Below are 20,424 nucleotides of genomic sequence, written 5' to 3'. Positions count from 1 at the left end.
AGAGTATGAATTTACAAAATGAAGAATCTGATGCATTTAAATCCAGTTCCTTTTTAATATGCAGTGACCACGAAAAGCATCAGTAGTGGATAGAAGCAGACTAGCAAAACAAACACTGTACGAAGAATGCTCAAAGTGGAAAAAAGTGTATGACTAAGTAAAAGATTTATAAAAACCAGGGACAATGTTTTCAGTAAATATCAAGTTTAACTCTCTCTCATCCCACTCTTCCTCACCCAGTGTACACACGAATGTCAGTCAGGAGAACCAGCCCTTTCATTTCTGGTACCATGCATGCAGCCCAGCCACCAGTGCCCCTGCTCCTTTACCACTTGCTAGCCATTGTGTTTGAAGCAAACAGTCATAAGAAAAGAGCTGTTAATTCATGCAGGAGACCATGGTCAGGAAGGTCAGAGACCTCAGTGAGGCATTGTTGTCATCAGAAGAGGCTGCTGCCTGTTGTGTGACCATCTCTGTGGTTTCCAGTCATCTTTCAGACTACTTTCGTTGCCACCTCTGGTTTCCAGTCATCTTTCAGACTACTTTCATTGCCACCTGTGGTTTCCAGTCATCTTTCAGACTACTTTCATTGCCACCACTTCTCCTTTCTAGTCCCTGTTCCTACTTCATGTCTCTGGTCCTTCTCCATCCCCCTGACTCCCACTTCCTTAATCCCCAACCAGGTAGCAGCTGTCCAGGCTCATCCTAGCAAAATCCCACAAAGTCTTGAAAGCCTTCAGATCCTCATGAGGCACGTGAGTGCTAAGGGCCACCAGTTCTCCACAGGTTTAGACTCTTACTTTACTTTTAGACTGAAAATTGTTCCTCAGAATTCCCTGACACACCAATACAATGTCAAGGTTACAGAGCTGGGAGGTCAGGATGTTTTGGTGGGAGTACACCACTGACTTTCAAAGTCCTCTAGGTTCCTCAATCAGGAGAGTGCTGATTTATCCCTTATTTATTTTACGTTCTTATCTTGTTTTGGTTTGGTTTTGTTTTAACTTGTCCGTGTGACAAAATCAGTTTGGCTGAGGCAGAAGTGATACTTTAGCCACTGGGGAAATTCTCAGGTTCTGTGTGGTTAGTACATCTGGCAAGTGTGATGTGCATGTGTGTGTTATGAGGTGAGTAGGTCAGAAGGCTCATCCTTATTTGAAGAGCTTATCTCCACTTTTTAACTCTTCAGTGCAGCTAGTCAAAGATTGCACAACGCAAGTATCCAGGAAACTGTGCTCCACATGCCTTTTCCATCCTATGTCCTCTCCTGTACCTCCTGCCTTGGCCTGGACAGGGCATGACTCAGCCCCCTCTGCCTTTCCACACCACATTATAGGAGGGAGAAAAGGACTTGCAGCTGGTTAAGAAAAATCTCCTCATTTCCCAAACCTGGCTGTTATTTCAGCAGCACACCCCAGTCTGGTAGAAGCCCTTGCATCTCCTGCTGGAGAAGCTGATCTCATCCTGTGCCAGCTATAACACATTAAAAGTTCATCCATACATAAGATCAAAAATCACACCCACTTTCACTCTGTGGGATGTACAGGGAAACTCACCTGAACTGTTGAAAGGCTGAAAACACAATAAGGGATTTATTAAGAGATTTAACCACAGAACAGCTCTTGCTTTGCTGGGGTAGCCTTGCAGACTAAAAGTAATAGCTCATATTGGCCCAAGTGTTTATTTATGTCCAAGAGTCATTGCCAGATATTGCAAGGGAGATAGAAATGCATTAGAGGGATCCTTGTGTCACTTTAAATATCTGATTGTTTCATGGCTGTCTTCTTCTCTCCCAGAGACTTCAGTGTTTATAAAAGCTTTAGCTTTGCTTTCAGTGGTGTTTGTGGGTTTTTCTCAGCCCAGGATAAGCAGTGGGAGGAATCTGCCTCTCTCTGTCTACATTGCTTTGTCTCTAAAGCTATTATTTGTAGTCTTCCCTCCCCCAGATATCCCAGGGAGCCAATGCTGCTTAAAGCTTACATAGCTGAGCCTTGTGCTATATTTCCCTTACCTGGAAAACTGTGCTGACAGCATACCCAGTGACAGAGGAGATGGGCACCTAGCAAAAGCCATACCAAATGTGTTAGAGACCAAACCCCAGCAATCTCAGCCAGGCAACTCCATCTCCCACACTTGTCTCAGTGATCAGACCAGCCAGGCATTTCAAATTGCAGAGTCCTTCAAATATAAGGATACCAATTATTTGTCACTTGATCGTAGCAGTACAAGCTTTTCAAAGGAGAGAAGAGTTATGGTGTGTGATGAGATATCCTGAGATAACCCCTTGGCACCTCAGAAGAATAACCAGTAAGGTTTTCTGCTCACACCAGTCCCAGCCAGTGGAAATCCACTCATTCAGTGGGATTAATCTTGGGTGTATTTTTTAGAAGAAAGAAAATCCCTATGTCATTTTTATTTAATGTTCTCTGAAGATTGAGGCCATTCTAAATGGTATTTTGAAGAGGCATGAGGTTTTGCAAGGAGAGAGAGGAGAATGAGAACAGATTTCAGTTCATATCCCACAATACTCAAGTTCATATTATTTGTACAAAGATTTTTTCTTACAGTTTCTGCAGTCTCCTATTGTACTCGTTGTTGTGTTGGTTTTAAGGAGGATGATTTACATAAAGAAGAGAAAATTATCTAGATTATTTGTGTGTTCTTTTTCAGATAAAATCAGAACAATTATTTGTCAAAAGAAAAACATGAAAAAAGTGTTGAAGAAAGACCACAAACAACAATCAGATGAGATATCTAGGCTCTATATTTGCATCTGTCATGAGTCTCGTGTTTTCTCTTTTAAAGCCTCTTTTCTTGCATTTGGAAAATGATGTGATGATATCATTGTGTTACATAAACACATGTGCATATATGTAATAGATGGAAGAGAAAACATTAAAGCCAAACCAGCATGGAGGGTTTTCCAGGCACTGTAGCAAGCATCCAGCTCTCAGAGTGGTCCACTGAGAGCAGAGAGAGATCCCAGGCTGGGCAGGGTGTACAGCCTCCACTTGGTGGGCACCTACAGCCTGCTCTGTCCTCTATGCAGCCTTTCCTTCACTTCCTCTGGTGTTTTCACATTTGTATTTATTTAGTGGCCTGGGGCAACTTCGCTTGTCAGGGTGTTTGCTGTCGTGCTTTTTGGCACTCAAGTCCTCTAAGCTTTTGGGTGCTATCTCGACAGAGTGGTGCATAGTGTCAAACAGCTGATTGTGATCTGTGTGCGTCTTGTTATGTATAGAGGCATTTGACTAGCATCAGCGAGCTATCTGATTTTCAAGCTCTCAGTTTATATCCTGTTGCCTAGGTGAACCAGAGTTTTAGATGCAGACTGATCTGTTTTCTCAGGGGGAAAAGAAATTGAGAGAGGTATTAATACGATATGAATGTGTTTACAAATCCTGGGTGACGTTATGACTTAGCTGTAATTCTCTTCTATACACAGTAGCGAGTTCAGTCCCAGTGACTGAGATGATTTCTGCAATTCCAACTTTGCCACCGATACAAAGTGGTAATGCCGTATATTTTTTCCCCTTCAATGGCCACCTTTCTCTCTGTGCATGCTCATCTGGCTCTTGCAGCTCCCTCCCAGCACACAGGGAACAGGAGTGGATAGGGAGCATGTCCCTCACTGATACTGCTTCCCATGATGCTGAGAGGCCCCACGCAGGACCTGCCTGCAGAGCCAGCGTCTCTGCCATAACTGACGCTGTGCAGCCCTCTGCTTCTTCCGTGGTCTCCGTCAGGGGCTTACCAAGCTTGGCATGTTTAACATGGTGATGAATGCTGCATTCCCACCAGCTCCCATCTCCTTCCCACTCTGCCGGAGATCAGCAGATGCTCATGATGTGTACTTGTTCCAAAACTAAGATCCCTGAGCAAGAAGGGGCACTCTGGAAAGGCGGGGCTTTGATCTCTCTCCTTTAATCTCCTCCTCTCTGAACAGCCCATATCAGTACTTCCCCCTCTCTGCAAAACTCTTTGAAACCCTTCAGCAAGAAACACAGAGGACCTGTCTCTGTTACCCTCCACCCAGCAGCAATGAAAGCAGGTCCCATCAAGCTGTGCAAACCATGAGCTGTTGCTGCAGCTGCCACAAGCAGGGCCCTGGTGGGAGCTGCCATTTGGAAGAAGAGATCCAGCCCTGGCCTGTGCTTCAGTGGCTGTGCCAGGCAGCTCCTCCCACCAGCGCAGTCCCCACCTGCCTGTTCGCCACAGCGGCTTTCCTTGTCCAGGTTTGCAGGCTAGCAGCCCATGTAGGAAGTTAGCAGAGAGGAGCTCAACAGCTGAATGCAGACACACCACCAGTGCCCACCTTTCCAACATATTCAGACTGCTTCAGGTCCCTTTGTCTTTCCAGCCCTGGAAGCTCTTCGTGTTGGTTCTTTGCTCACAAAAGCACCGATGAACAAGGCAAGGCAGAGCTCGCTTGGTTGCATTTATCCTGTTCTGGAAAATGAACCAACCATGTTCTTTATTCCCCTTATTTCCTCGCCAGGACTAAATCCTTCCCTGGTTTCAGGTATAAGGAATAAGAAAGCAACAGAGAATCAAGGAAAGGCTGAACTACACTAAACAGTTAAGAATGAGACAGGAATTTACCTCGTTAAAAATAACTCTCTCTCATACATACACCCACACCTGACCTTGCAGCCCTGATCTGCATTTAGAGCCTAGGGAGGTCTCACCCTTGTAGACTGTGGACTCCAGTATGTGATTCAGATGTCCAAAATTTGCTATGCAAATGACACAAAGGTCATACAGTGACCCCAGATGACTGAAAACATCATCATTGTAGATGTCTAAAATTAAATAAGATGCATCCCACTTAAAGATATCCGAAATGTGGCCATTAGGACAGTAACTGTCTCTTGGAGAGATTGTTGCACCCATACAGGGTAGGAATCTTGCAGGTAGACACAAGGTGGGGAACAAGAGTTTTCTATGTAGGTCTGCAATGTCTACAAGGTCATTATTAACTTGGATCTAATAATCTCTCTCTGTGATGATGAAACGTATGTTTTGTATTTCCTTATCCCCTGTTGATACCCCCTGTGATCTAGCCTTCCTGTCACAGCCAGGTCCCAGCAGTTAATAGCAGATAAATATGCTGGACCGTGGAAAGCTCACCTGGAGGAATTCATGGCAAAAGCACTTTGCTGCTTCGCTCCTTGTAAAAACCAGTTATGCCATTAAAGCCTTTCTGAAAGATTTCACTCAGCAGCCGTCACACTGCTGTCAATAGCACACACTATATCTAATGGCTTTCCTTAGGCTAAAGAAAGGTTGGATGTAAGGTGGAAAAAGATCTATAGGAATTGCTAAATTATGTCTCTTTGAGATACTCTGCCTGATAACATTTCACCGGAGGTTATAACAGCACATACAGTGCACAATGCTAGTGTGTTCATTCAGCGATGATCTATGTTCCACAACTCACCACAGTAGCAGCCTCTGAAGGTTTTAATGTTTAACTGGATATTACTGGTGTCCTTCTCTCCTGCCAGGGATTAGCCACGCTGACGCTCGGCAGCCAGGAAAATCTCCCAGCTTCAGTGTGAACTGGATTGTGGGGAACACCGACCTGGAGGTTATCAATGCCACAACAGGGAAGAGGACCTGTGGGACCCCCTCACGACTCTGCAAGCACATGTTCTTCACTCGGTGGGCAAAGCTTCATGGAAAGGTAGGTCTGATGCACTGCCAGGACACTTCTGCCAGCCCCACATGGGCTAGTCCTTACCCTGGTCTCAACCCTGCTTTAGCAATCTCATGATGAAGCTGCAGGCTCCACAGGTGTCCTGTGTTCCTCTTGATAATGTCTGGGAGAGGATTAGAGACCCTGAGAGCCGGTGGGGTTAGCTATGGGAGATGAGTCTAGAGAAAGCTGAGGTGGTTTTGGAGCGAAGATGGGTGTTCTGGATGTCCTTGGCAATGGAGCTATGCTCAGATGAGCAGCCAAAAGCCATGAGATTGTTAAGTGTTCATACAAGCACAACTGGGTAATCTTTTAAGCATCTTACCCCAAGTATCCCTTTGACTCTAAGGGGAGTATTCAACTCACTAAGTCTTAGAGGCCTGAGGGAAATATCTCTCATTGCCTTGGGGGCATCTACTGCACTTTGTTGTTCCATAGGGATTTACACTCCCAACCTGAACTGAATCCACTCTCACCCAAGTTAGCTAAAGCAAGTGCTATGGATTGCCCATTCCCCTCCTCTTCACCACTCTCACCCAAGTTAGCTAAAGCAAGTGCTATGGATTGCCCATTCCCCTCCTCTTCACCACTCTCACAGATCTGCTAATGCACCCATACAGCAATACAGCTCTTAAGGTGAGTGGCCAGGTGCTGTAGGCTCTCTAATTTCACTACACACAGCAGCAGTACAATTTAATGGCATTAAAACTACAGGCTGTATTTAATTATAATGGGCACCAAACCCTGACAGCCCTGCTTTCTCTAGGGAAGATAACCATAAACTTCCCTTATTTGAAATGGCACTGAAGTCAACCTGCCTTCACACTTAAGTTACTTCCCACAGACAGGAAGCAGTGTCAGGACAGAGGGATGGCCAAAACCATGGTGGAGCCTAGGGACAGAGAACATATGGGAAAAAGCTTGATGTGGAATAAGGAAATTTTCCTCTCATTATTCCTGGTTCTGGAGTCTCCATTTCTCCTCTTACCTGACCCTTCAAGGAAGTACTGAGGGAGAGGACACAGATACAAAGGTGTTGAGCACCACATCCAAGAGGAGCAGCAGGGAACATGCGAAGTGTCTTCTCAGCCCACCTGTTTTCACTGATAGAGTATTAATTTGCCATCAGGAGGCCTGTAAAGCCTTTTCCTGCAGTCCATGCAGAATGGGAGAAAACAAGGACAAGAAAAAATATCTTATTAAGTGCCAAATCCTTTTCCCTGTTCAGAAATGAGTAGAAAAGAACAAGGCAGAGTGATGGCAGGGAAGCCTGGAGTCACTTCCACCAGTGAAGTCATTTGGGAAGCAGTCAGGCAGGGTGGTGAGGTAAGAGGATAAGTCATTCTGCTCTGCAGAGGAGCCCGGGGAAGGAGGCTAGTGAGACTCATTCCATCCCAGGCAGTGGCATGACCTGTCCTAGCAGGAACCCTCCTTCTTGGTGGGGAGCAGAAGGGACCAACTTGGGCTTCATACCCAGGGCTCAGCCAGAGTTTAGTGGCACATGTTCCAGCCTATTTATTGCAGGGCAGGTGGCATGGGAAGAGGGGTGAGAATTAGTTAAGGGATTGTTCCTCATGGGAACAAAACCTGAGGCAAGTTGGGCCCCAGGGCAAGCTATGGAGAGAACTATGGCCGGGAGAGCTGGACTGCACCTGGCTCCCACCAGGGATGGTGTTGGGCTGGGCAGGAGGGAGTAACTCATGGCTGAGCAGGGCACTTTGCTTTTGACAATACAAAGTAATGTCATCAGCAGCTGGAGGGAAGCCACTGCCAGTGAAGCTAGATTGTGGCCCCCTGCTTCCTGGGCTGGCAGCATCACCCTCTCTCACTGGCTGGACCAATGCACCCCCAAGCCAGAGCAGCCCTACCACAGGGACTGGAGCAGCTCATTTCAGGCTGCACATCTGCCTGCTCCTTTAATTTGGCTTTCAGCATCTCTCCTCTTTAGAGAGAAGGCAAAGAGTGTTGTTTGCTCACCAAGGCTGTGGTCTGAGGGTGTGTTGTCCTGCAAGGGTGCTACTTCCTTGGCATGTGAGCATTGGCTTTTCACCCATCTGCTTGCTCTAAAGGCATTTTCCAAGACCTCAGTTTCTTTCATACAATGTCAAAGCCTTCCTGATGGTTTGGCACTGAGACTTGGACAGGTCAGAGGAAGTCTTTTAGTCATTTTACAAAGCAAAGGCTGCACACACATGTCTGCTTCAGGTGATGAGGAGCAGAGGATATGTGGTGCTGTCTCCTAAGGCAGCTCCTAAAGAGCAGCTCCGATGTCCTACCAGGGCACTCACTTTCCCACACCAGCATGAATCCTGCTCTGTCCTGGGCAGCCTCCACAACATTTCCAACAATAACAGATCAATAAGGGGAAAGGGGAGAGTGTGGGAGGGCACCTTCCTTGTCGTGTCTCTTGGTATTACTTGGAAGCACTGAGCTGCTCTACTTCCCAGGCTAAACTGAGCACATTCCTTAAGGCTCCTCAGAAAGGATTTTTCCCTTTCTTTGTCCTAAAACTCATCTTACCTGGGAAGCAGGACTTTGCATTTGTAAAACACACCAAGATTTGCCACAGCCTGTGCCTACTCCAAAGCAAAGCTGTTTACCCTGTTCCTCTCCACAATGGCTCAAAACCATGTCACAGGCATTTATTGCTTCCCCGTATTTTTGTTGTTAAACCAAAAGCAAACACACAAAGCACAGTGATAGTTTGTTTGTTGCTTATGAAATGTGGACAGGAAGATTATACAGCTACTGAAGCCTCCTGTTTCCTTTGGCTTGTTGGTTGCTTTTTTTATTATTATATTATTTTTCCCCCTTCCCTGATTTGTGTTCTGCAGCTGAGCACACGAGTACCGAGCCATGGAGACATGCCATCAGTGTACAGCGAGGCAAAGCTGGTGGCTCAGACATACCAGTCTGTCAAGCAGCAGCTGTTTAAAGCATTTCAGAAAGCTGGTCTGGGCACCTGGGTGAAGAAACCCCCAGAGCAAGATCAGTTCCTACTAACTGTATAAATCACTTGACACCTCTGCTACATGACTGGATCAAATCAGCTGGAGAGAAGTCTAGGCAGGACGTGTGAGCCGAGAAAATTGAAGCAGTTTGAGATTTAATAGCAACCTCCACAGGAATATTTGTTTTTAATTCTGCATTGGAAATACATGAATAGAAATGTGTCTGATGCACTGAACTCAACTTCAGAAAAATGCTTTTTCATTATCCCTTCCCAAGAATATACCTGCCCAAATTATAATGCTACCCTCACAGAGTCTGCTTTTCACTGTTAATTGATGTTGGTTATTCCTGATTTGAGGTGTTACCAGGCCACCTGCCTGATCCAAAATGGAGTTTGTTTTCCCTCACACAGTCAGTGCAAGAGCCATCACTGAATAATGGAAAATAGTGAGCAAAGATGGAAATACCCCAGGCACACGGCATGACAGCAGGTCCCAGAGCATCCATAATTATACACAAAAAAGGTGTCTAACCTCTATGCAAAAGTCATCCTGTTAGCTGCTCAAATCTGTAAGACAGAATTTGGCAATTTTTAAACTCTGTTTTCCACCTCTGACTCCAAGCACAAAGACAGGCATCAGGATTCCCTTGGTTTTTACACTTCTTCCCTCTGATGCCTTGGACAGACCACTTCCCACCAAATCTCCAAATCTGGGCACAAGTATTGCACACTGCAAGATTTAGTTACCCAGACTCTGTTCATCACACCTGCCCTTTAGACACCAGCTGGGATGCAGATGCTTGTCAAGAGGGTAATTCAACCCTGCGCTGCCTGCAAAGGTACACAGCTCTGTATGGGCTGAGAGTGGAGGCCAGTGTGACGATGTTCCTAGCTCTGGAGCTTCAGGTAGCTGCCTAAAACCAGGCAGGCTGGAGCCATGACCTCATATTTCCAGGTTTCTGATGATCACAGCTCTAAATTAAGCGGGTATGAGCTCAGAATGCTCCATGCACCTGAAAAACCACTGGGTTGGATAGCGGCAACTAAGACATCCCAAATGAGAGAGCACATTTGACACCTGGCTCTCTCATGCCTCAATTTCCCCACCTGTCAAAATGGAAGAGTATTCCTTACCTGTTTCACTTCTAAGGAATTTGTCAGGATCAAAGTGCTCTGGTAATATGCAGCAGTGCAAGCCAGATTCTGTCACTCTTTTCAGTGTGTTTTGCCTCTCCACACAGTCCAATTGATGTAAGTGCAGCAGATGCGACTACCAGCTTGGGTAAGGATTTACTCCGTGTAAGAACTTTCAAGTTCTAGCTCTGTGTAAATGCCAAGTACTATTATTCACATTCATCTGCAGCCTGAAAAGCAGGTGGGGTTTTCAGTTAGGAGATAAGTAGCACCCAACAGTTAAACATTTTCTTCATAACTATGGATGGATCTGATATAATCTCACCTTTGAACCATCACAAACTTCATCAGAACACAGAAGATGGATACGGTCATGGGAGAGCTGAGCTTTGGTAGTCCCTCCGCAGAGCCAACTTTCAAATGCCCTGTACATTTCTTCCCATTTTTGGTTTTTCAAATGACAGGATTTGCGGGTATATAACTGCTGTTTTCTTTTTATTCCTGTGATTCTCTATAAATCTGTATATAACATGCTGCTACTGACTGGTGATAATTGTCCTGGTATTTTCTCAGAACTGTCAAGCTGAGTTACTTTTCAAACAACACAAGGCTCATATTTTTCCACGTAATTTCCTTTACACGGGAAACTGTTCCTATCAATAAAGATAGATGCTCTTTGTATAGGGTTTATCACGTTTGGAGAGCCATATACAGTAAATACATTGTTTATTGATGCCCACAATAGAATAGCTACAGTATTTTGATGAGATGTTATTTTTAGATTATAAACTACAAGATGTATCTATAGTGTCTTGTATAAAGACAATTGTGATAAACTAGAATTTTTAAATTAGATAAAACAAAGCTCTCCCCTTCCAGAACCCTTTTCAGCAAAATAATACATTCCATATTAACTACCAAAAATATAAAAATAATCCTTAGAGTAGAAATAGTTTAAAAAAATACCAAAAACCTGAGACGTTTCAATAGTGGGACCATTTTATGGTAACCACTTTGTCAATACTTCGAACACTTTGTCAGCTTTTCTGATTATCCTTCAGAATATTTCTGGCACCTTCTGGAGCTTCCCAGTACCTCCACATGGTTCCAACCTCTAACCAAGCTGTCACTGGTACAGTGTGACTTGTGCAGCAGAGGTGTCCAGAGGGGCAGTGAGCAAGTGGGGACTGTGGCCCATGACTGGAGGTGTGGGAGAAGTTATGTGTGACAACGACAATGGTGGTCCAAGGGGCTCTGGCTGCTCCCACCAATAGAGAGAAACCACAGGGCAACCAGAGAGGAGGACAAGGTTTCCATGCAGAGATCCACAGGGCAGGGGGAAGCAACGTCTTCTATTTTTCCTCTACAGGTTAGTCTTTATCTAGCACACAAGAGACCTCAATGGCTCCTCCATACATCTCTCTGCCCTCATCCATCCTTCTCCAGCCCTGGCATGACAGCTCAACTAATGCATATAGCTCCACAGGCCGGTGTTGCAGCTACTGTGAGAACCAAACACCGTGCCTGGCTATTTTTAAGGACAAAAAGTGTAGTGGGGTTGAATTATCCTTTGTTGCAAGAAACACGTAAATGCAATGCTGGATTCAGCTGCCAAAGTGAATTTAGTAGCAAGGACCAAACTGAGTCCCCACTGCAAGTGGACATCAGCTGATCTTAGTGAAGGCAATGGAGTTGCACCTGCTTGCAGTAGGGTTGAATACCACCTTAGATGTCTAGTTCTTCTCATTACGTGCAGCAACAGAGTGTGATGGGACCACATTCCAGAAGCACATGTGACCTACACACAGCATTTCCTGAAGCAAAGTTGAAATTGCTCAGTAGTAATTCTTTAGTGAAGATTCTGTACATAACACGCATGAGTGAATGGCAATACTGTACTAATGGATGTAAATTTGTAATATTTGTAAAAAAAAAAGAAACAAAAAAGACAGCAAAAGAAAATAAATCTGAATTTACATATGTGAATTTGCTGCTAAGTTCTGTAAATTGCACTTCAGTGATACCTGATAAGTGAATGTTTCTGTTAAGTGAATAAAATGCCAAGTAAAATTGTTCTTTCACTCTTTGTTGACCATTTTTCACTGTGGCTCAGCAATCAACTTGAATGCACCCCAAAATGCCAGTATGTATTTTTACACACACCTACCATAGATCTAGAGACAACATGTTCTTATTCAGTTTGCATTTGATGTACCATAGGAATCACACCCTTGCACTGCAAGATGGATGTGCCCACTCATGTAGAAGAAGCCATACAAGGACACAGTCTGATCCTGGAAGAAGAGTTACTCCACAGAGATCTTTCTTAATAAAAGTTAAATAAAGTTTTACAACCTCACATTGCATGGGACTTGCTGTATAAAGCTGCCTAAGAAAAACAAAGTGATACACAAAAGATCTCTGCAGATTTCTTCTTCATAGGTGTAGCTTTGGTTTATTTTTGTTTTAAACGATCAGTATTCAGCTACAGCCAGCTACAGCCGACTAAAAGCACTAAGCCCAAATACCATCATTCGCACGAGGGTTTAACATGCATTTAACATGCACCACCCGGTGCCTCAAGATGATTTTCCTTGGCCAGTTCCTCATACAGATCACTGGTGTTGCCAAAACCCCCAAAGCCTCTCAGAAGCTCCCATGGTCAAAGTATAAATACACTAACAGTGGAAATTGTCTAGAAAGAAATTTTCCTTCCCCCCTCCTTGTGAAGATTTGGATCCAAGGTGAAACTGAGCCCCACCAGCTCGCTAGTCCTGCAGCTTGTTGCTTGTTCATGTTGAAGAAGTCAGCGCCAGACCTACACAGACCATCCCATGGTCTGTTTCATTCCCAAGTATAGCAGGGCAGGGGCTATGAATTGCTTTATTTTCAAGCTAAGACTTTGCTGCAGTTGCATTTCCTTAGCTTGGATCTATGTCATTAGGTATTTGGGCAGGATAAAGAGATGTGGGAAGAAGAAAGCATTTGCAGGGTGGTGTTGCCTGTTTGGAAAATATCGCCGTTAGCTGACCCTATTCTGCCACCCAGGGTGGATCATTGCTTTGAGTAATGAAAGCAACAGATTTGTATATCTCAGTATTTGTATATAAAAAAACGTATTTGCATACCTCAAAATGTATTTGCATTCCTCCAAAGGTATTTGCACACCTCGAAAGGTATTTGCACACATGAATCTTACTGTTTAATGATATATGTAAAGCAAACCCTGTAGTCTCACCCTTACTACAGCCTTAGACACAGCAGCTACTTCTCTACCAGTAAAAACATGAATGGAAGCATAACACTGTCCTGAACAGAAAGAAGTGACACCAGTAGAAAAGCAGTTTGTGTCGCTATCCGCCCTCCAGGTGATGAGCCTATCATTATTTTGGTGTTAAAAAAGATAAACACCCCACTTCTTAACTTGGTGTAGCCTTGGCAGAGGGCATCTGGAAGGGTGTCGTGGTTTAGAACCAAACCCGCACAGCTCGTTCACTCACTCCCCCCTTTGCTCCCCTGACTCCCGGAGAGTTAGGAAGGAGAATCCAAATAATGTAGCCCCCACGGGTTGAGATAAGCACAGTTTAATGACTAAGGTATAACACAAATCACTCCTGCTACTACTACTACAAATAATAATGCTAAAACAAATAACAAGTGAAGAGAATACAACATCTCACCAGCCACCGACCCATAACTCACCCCACCCTGCCTGACCGAGCACCAACCAATACCTCTTCCATCCCCCCCAGAGCTCCAGCCCTTCCGGGTCTCTCCCGGTTACATCCTGGGTATGACGTGCTATGGTATGGAATACCTCTTTGGCTAGCCTGGGTCAGGTGTCCTGTCTCTCCTTCCTCCCGGCCTCCCCTCCTCCCTGGCAGAGCATGAGCTCAGAAAAGGCCTTGGACAAACCAAACATTTGTGCAGTAACTCAAAACATACTTGCTATCAGCAACCGTTCTCAGCCTGAAAGTCAAAACACAGCACTGCACCAGCTACCAAGAAGGAGAAAAATGACTGCTACTGCTCAAACCAGGACAAAGGGCCATGCTGAAACCAGCCCCAGTGCAGATGCGGGGAACAAGCACAGCTTTGGCCATGCAGGGCAAAGGACGGAGGTGAGGAGGTCCCTGCAGGGGCTCCCCATCAGCCTGGCAGCCCCTCAGCCCATTCCTGCCTAGTTTGTCCATGGCTGAGTTCACAGCAGGAGGCTCCCAGCCTGTTTTCCCCTCCAAAAGTAGCTGCTACTGCCTGACCACAGCAGACACTGTGACATGATTTGGCTGCTGAAAACAGCTACAAGTAGTCATTAGAGTAAGTTGTATGGATGGATTCTGTGTTTAATCTCATTAAATGTAAAAGCTAAATACCAGAACTGCATTTAAAACTTTACAGGCGTACACCCCAGCATCGTCAAGCACAGGTCTTTCTTTTCCAGCTGTATATTGGAAAAAAAGCAACATAAAACAGGAAGAAGCTCATAAATAGACTAATGGAGGGCTTCAGAGAAGTGCCCATTTCTCAAATAAAACTAATAAGTCCTTCTGCTGCAGTTAAACCTTGATAGCTATGCTTGTGTGTTGAAGAATGCAATGGCAATTTAAGAGCTTTTTAAGCCTTTGAGTTATTACCATTGTGCCTACTTCCCAACCAAGAGACCTGGTTGCTTTGGCCATTTTCAGCTTGATCATACAGATTGTCATGGTTTAAACCCAGCTGGTAACTCAGAACCATGCAGCTGCTTGCTCACTCCCCCTCTTCTTCCCCCCGCTCCCTGAGGGATGGGGAGGAGAATCTAAAGAATGTAACTCCCACGGGCTGAGGTAAGAACGGTCCAGTAACTAAGGTATAACATAGACAACTACTGCTACCACCAAGAATAATATTGATAAGGGAAATAACAAGGGAAGAGAATACAACCACTCACCACCTGCTAACCAATACCCAGCACAAGCCAAGCAGTGATCTAGTCCTTCCAGGTAACTGCCCCCAGTTTATATTCTAGACATGATGTGTTGTGGTATGGAATACCCCTTTGGTTAGTTTGGGTTGTGTGTACTGTCTCTGCTTACTCCTGGCTTCCCCTCCTCCCTGACAGAGCATGAGTCTTCAGAAAGTCCTTGGTCAGAATAAACATTACTGAGCAACAACTAAAAACATCGGTGTTATCAGTGCTGTTCCCAGGCTGAAAGTCAAAAACACAGCACTGCACCAGCTACTAAGAAGGAGAAAAATGATTGCTACTGCTGAACCCAGGACATGGATACACCAGTTTAGATGGAAATCTAGGTAAAGTCAAAGAAAACCTGAGGCTTTTTAAAGGGTAGTGGCAGTCTGTTTGAATGGAAAAAATCCCCAACAAACCCAAAGCAACATGAAGACATACAAGCAAATGCACACATACAGACGTGAGTGGTTTCTTAGGTATTCCAAGGCCTCCTGAATAAATCAAGCAGCCTTGGATACATAGGATTAATAATCATTGCTTTTTCAGCAATGAAATGGTTCTGCTCAAATGCTTCATTCAATCTGGCTTTCCTGATAATTAAACCCTCTATTACAGAAGTTTATGTTCTATTTTATCAACTTCCTTTGCAATACAGAATTACTTCCACTAGACCATTGAAGTCTTGTTCTGCTGTGGAGAGGAAAAGGTCCCATTCATTGTCCCCTGGCCCTGAACAGATGTCTTCAAGCCTATACTGCCATGAAATAATCCAAGCCAAGAGGAGTCAGCCCCTTCCTTTATACCAAATGCTATCAAAACAACCTTCCCCAAAGGAAAATGAATATATGAAGACTGGGACATACTATTGGGTCCAACCAGTCCTCTGATAGACTCACTAGTGCCTACCCTTCCTCCTCTTGCAACCTCAAAGTTGTGCTCAGGTGTCAGCACAGGCTGTATCTAGCATATCACAAAGAAGGTGGTGTAGCTGCAGTACCCTTCCTTTCCAAAACTACCACCCAGCCCTGCATTCCACAACACACTCCTCATTACAAATTACTTTTATTTCATTTCTTTAACAAGTAAATTGTGTTAGCTCTTAAATCTAGAATAAGACACATTTTTACTGTGGATGCAAATTTGGGTTTTTTTCCTAAAGAAAATTGCTTTACTTTACACTGTTCCTTATAGTAAAAGGAAGCATTTTCGGGAGTAACAACAGGTTCTAGCATCCCCTTGATACCACAGGCTCCTGAAATCCTGACCATCACACAGAAGAGTGGGATTTGGGCTCCTAATTTGCCTGTTTTAGTGGAAGATGAGATGATATTCGAAAGGGACTTGTTAACCTGCTTCTTAAGGTCAACACCTAAACGCCACAGTTTTGGGTATGAAATTCCTGACCATCCTCTGGCATTATATGTCCTCTAGAACCTACACATCATCCAGGCCTGTCTTATCTCAGCTGCCTGGTGCACAGTGCCACCTTGGTGGCCTGGTGCTACTCCCCACCATGCTTTGACCTGTCCAGATACATGAACTATACCTACATGTCCTCTCCAATCCTCTACAAGACCACATCCCAGCAAAACAGAAGGGTCTTTTTTCATTGTGTGACACAACTGATAAACAATTCAGGCTGCTGTCTGAAAGGACAGGCAAGTACTGTAATCACCACAAAGTCTAGCACTTGAGAGCAAAGGTATGGAGAGGATATGTCACATGTTTATATCCTTTTACAATATAAAGAAAAATCTAAAATATTTATTATTATTATTATTATTGTAAAACGTTTTGGCATGTGAGAGAACAAAAAAGACTTGATAACATAGCTGGGTTTGGGATACTTGCCTGGGAAAAGAGCAGACCTGAGTTCCTATCTAGGTTTTACCCTCTGGAGTGAGGAAGACTGGGTGAAGACTCCCAAATGGGAGTGCTCCTGCCTTCCAGGCAATGACTTTACAACATACAGTAAAATCTTCTTTGTTCAAGGACCATCCTCACCTGCCCAGAGGATAGGTGTTTAGTTCGAATCCATTTTCTAAGCTTCCTAGATAGAGAAAAGCGGCTCCATAAGACGTTTCATGCCACTTGACACAGTGTCTAAGAGACGTGGAGACCTTGTCCTCTTGAGGGCCTGGCCTTTCCCCATGCCAGGAAAGGGAATCTGGACTCCTGAATTCTGAGGACTGTGCACTGGAAGGTGACTCTCAGACAGAGTCTGCAAGCCACAGTACCTTCTGTTTCTCCATTTTTAAAAACAGCTCCTTGTCATAGGGAGCTGGCTTTTGTGTATTAGCATTGTTAGGCTGCAAGAAAAGACTACAGTATCTATATATGTGTGTGTGTGCACACACACATATATAGATACTGTATATGAAAAAGATTTATATGCTGTTAAAGTGTGAATGTTTTCAAATTCTGGAAAGAAGGCCTTCCAGCTATAAGTTTTGGTGGCTGACATATACTGTATATATTTAGAAGTTTGGTGAAGGTGTTTACTCCTAACATAACTTTGCTGCCATTGAAATCATTGAAAGGGTCATTACCAGCAGCAACAAACAGGGTTAGGTTGATGCCAAACTCATGTTTCAACTTGAGAGCTAAGAGAACTGGTTCCATATGAACCTTTTCTTTTGTGCCAAAATTTGGCTTCTAGCCCTGACACATGTTTTCACTGGACTGGAAATCCAGAATCATCCATCACTGTCATCTGAGCCTTCGTTTTAGAATTGTCTCAGCATTTCCCAGATCTACTTTTTTTCATATCTGACCCAGTAACTCTTTGAGCCACTGAAATACAAGTTGAAATACACTTGAAGAACCTTTCTCATTATTTGAAACATTTGCTGTGCAAGTTCAGCTCTGTTTTCTGTGTGCAGCTTTCCTAAAATATTCTCTTACCTTCTTGTTCGGTTATTTAAAGGGTAAGACAGAGATCAGAAGTACCTGATTTGTCCACTATTTGCCTCCATGCTTACTGGTCTCTTCTGAAGAACTGTGGCAAAAGTGAAGACTGAGTCATTCTGAGAATGACCCCTTTTTCACTCAAGAGGTCCACTCTACCACTCTATAGTGATAGATCACTCTATCCTAAAAACATCACTGAAATGTACAAAAAAATATTTTGGCTCACTACACTGTGGGATTGTCCAGCCAAGGTAAAACTCTGCCCCCTTAACGCAAATCTATTAACTTCAAAGGACTCCTAGTAGTGTAACTGAGCAGAATTCAGTTTGTGAAGGGAACTGGGGGGTTAAGGTCACATGAAAAAGGGACATGAAAACATTTTATCATTCCCTCTCCTTGTACTTTCACAGTGCCACTCAATGATTTGCACCACTGAGCACTGAAGCCTGCTAGTGTCTCTAGACAAGGCTGGCTGAAGATTACCCTGTGAAATGACATTAAACTGGTGAAGCATTTTAGTGCTTATAGGATTGGCCAGGGAGTGCCATACTTTACTCCTGCTGCTAATTTCTCTCCTCTTTTGTCATTCTTCCTCCAGTTTTCAGGGGGAAAAGCTCTACTCAGCCATTACAGGTAAGATTAGAAAGACCTTCAAGGGAAGATGGAAAGGACAATTTGGTGTAGTCCCCCACATATCATAGCAGTTTGGTACCTCTGTCCCAGGATGAGATCCATAATGTCATTTTAAGTTTCTACAAACATGTTTAGTTTCTGCTGCTGTGTCTTCCTCCTTGCCAGTTCTTACTGCAGATTTCCCTGACAGAAAGCTACGTGATCATGTCCCAAACCAACTGTTTCAGTGCCATCATGCCACTGAGGTTGGCCACTTTTGGGTTCCTGTTACTACTGCCAAGTATCTGCTGCTAATAGAGATAAATGTAAAACAACACATGGAGAAAAAGTAAACCAAATTAAAAATACATCTTATATGAAGCAGCTGTCTCCATCTTTTACAGGGAGCTTTGCATTAGCTCCTGACTTCACTGTGATTGTTATTTTTATGACAGTCTTTCCACCCTCTAACCTGTCCTTTTTTACCACTAGAGGGGTCTTAAGCCACAAAGAAACACACTGCTGCAGAGATGATGGCTGTGGAAATCACTTGGGTTGTCCTGTGTTTGTTGCCTTGTGCTTGCAGCAGCTGCAGAGCTGTGCATGGTCCCTTGCCTTCACCCAGCCCTGCATGTTTGCTCCCCCCACCTGCAACAGGGCTGCAGGAGCCTCCATCGGATTATTGCCATCAGTGATGAGATAGATCGTGTTTATGAGTCATACTGGCCTTTAATATCTGCAAGCCAGAGAAAAGAAAGCTGCATTAATTTATATTCATTAAAATAAATTAACAGACTAGAGCCCTTCAGTCCTTCATATTCTTCTCCTCAAGCACTGGCAGCAGCAGCCAGCCCTGGGAAAAAGGCAGGAGCTGCCCAGGAAAAACGAGCAAACAAACCAGCTGCCTCCAGCTTGGTGGGGCTGGTCTTTGCTTTGCTTTCCAAGGGAAAAAAGCCCTCAGTGCATCCAAGGAGAAACTGTAGCCCATGGGCTGGTAACTTTGGCATATATATATGTTTGTGTGTGTGCATACATATTCATATATATTTGCTTAAGGACTCCATCCTGCATGCTGAACCAGGACACTGGTGCTCAGTGGCCTACCAACTGGCCAGTACCTGCACTACCAGAAAAGAAGGGGTACAGGGCTATATGTCTTATGGTTGAAACAGTTTTACTTGCATTTAAGCCAGGTTTACCTCTGAAAAAGGTCCCTATGTCATTCTGCCCCCCCCAGCCCTGGAGTCCAGGCAGGAAACCAGTGATGCAAAGCAGGAATGCTGATCCTGCTGAAAACCTGGTAACATTTTCTTTGTCTGTCTTAGCCTGGGGTACTATTTCAGACTGGGTCCAAGTGGTCTGGTTCACCACAGCACCACACACGTACCTGTACCAACACAGTGCAGGGAGCAGAAAGGAAAGCAAGTGAAGGACTGCCCTGCAAGGTGATGGTGACGCTGCAAACGCAGGTTCCTTCATCTCAGACCACTACCCCTCACCTCCATGTCAACACACAGGAAAAGAGCTTACAAATAACAATGGAAAAATGCACATGTTCACTTGTGAGATCTCTGCATTTACCAGAGCTCCCCACTAGAGAAACTGCTGTTCCCATGTCATTATTTCCCTTCCTTGGGAAAACCTCTTCACATGTCTAAATACTTTGCGCAATGAAAGCATCCTTTGCAGAGTAAGAGATCCTAATGCATCAGGAGAAGCTGGAAGGTCTGCACATTGCAGCCTGTTGGCAGCCTGCAAAGCATTCACATAGCCCATGGTACTGGGGGTTATTCATGTCAATATGTGCATGGGCGGTTCTCACTGTCTGTTCTCACTGAAATATAACGGAGGGTTTCTTCAGACAAGCGCTGTGACATGAACACCTGCATGTTATATGCTTCTCTCAACTGGGGAATTTGTGTATTCATGGATGTGGCTATTTAATGTATTTTGGTTCTTTCTGAGATCTCCCACCTCCCAGCATTACTCACTCACCTCCTGCTGCCTTTCACAAAGCTGGAGCACGCATACACTGCAAGGAAGGATGGATGGTTTATAACCCAGGAGAAAGAAGGAGGCAAAGCAAGGCCTATTCCTCCATGCTTTTCTCCAAGCCTCAGAAAAGTCAGGTGAACCTCCCTTTTCTTCCACATGGACAATAAACAC

At 44.4% G+C, this 20,424-nt stretch overlaps 1 protein-coding gene across 1 annotated transcript in view; it reads left to right on the top strand.

Moving 5' to 3' along the window:
- Positions 1–8,709, top strand: part of ADARB2 (adenosine deaminase RNA specific B2 (inactive)) — a 195,510-nt gene extending 186,801 nt beyond the window's left edge. Inside the window, exons 9-10 of the mRNA XM_031052490.2 lie at positions 5,508–5,686; positions 8,533–8,709. Coding sequence (XP_030908350.2) covers positions 5,508–5,686; positions 8,533–8,709 — 356 coding nt within the window. The remainder of the gene's footprint in view (positions 1–5,507; positions 5,687–8,532) is intronic.
- The last annotated feature ends 11,715 nt before the right edge of the window (positions 8,710–20,424 follow it).

Source organism: Melopsittacus undulatus, chromosome 1 (genome assembly GCF_012275295.1).
Source record: "Melopsittacus undulatus isolate bMelUnd1 chromosome 1, bMelUnd1.mat.Z, whole genome shotgun sequence".
Taxonomy (NCBI): Eukaryota; Metazoa; Chordata; class Aves; order Psittaciformes; family Psittaculidae; genus Melopsittacus; species Melopsittacus undulatus.
Note: the sequence above shows the minus strand (reverse complement) of the source record. Positions and strands in the feature narration are given on the sequence as shown.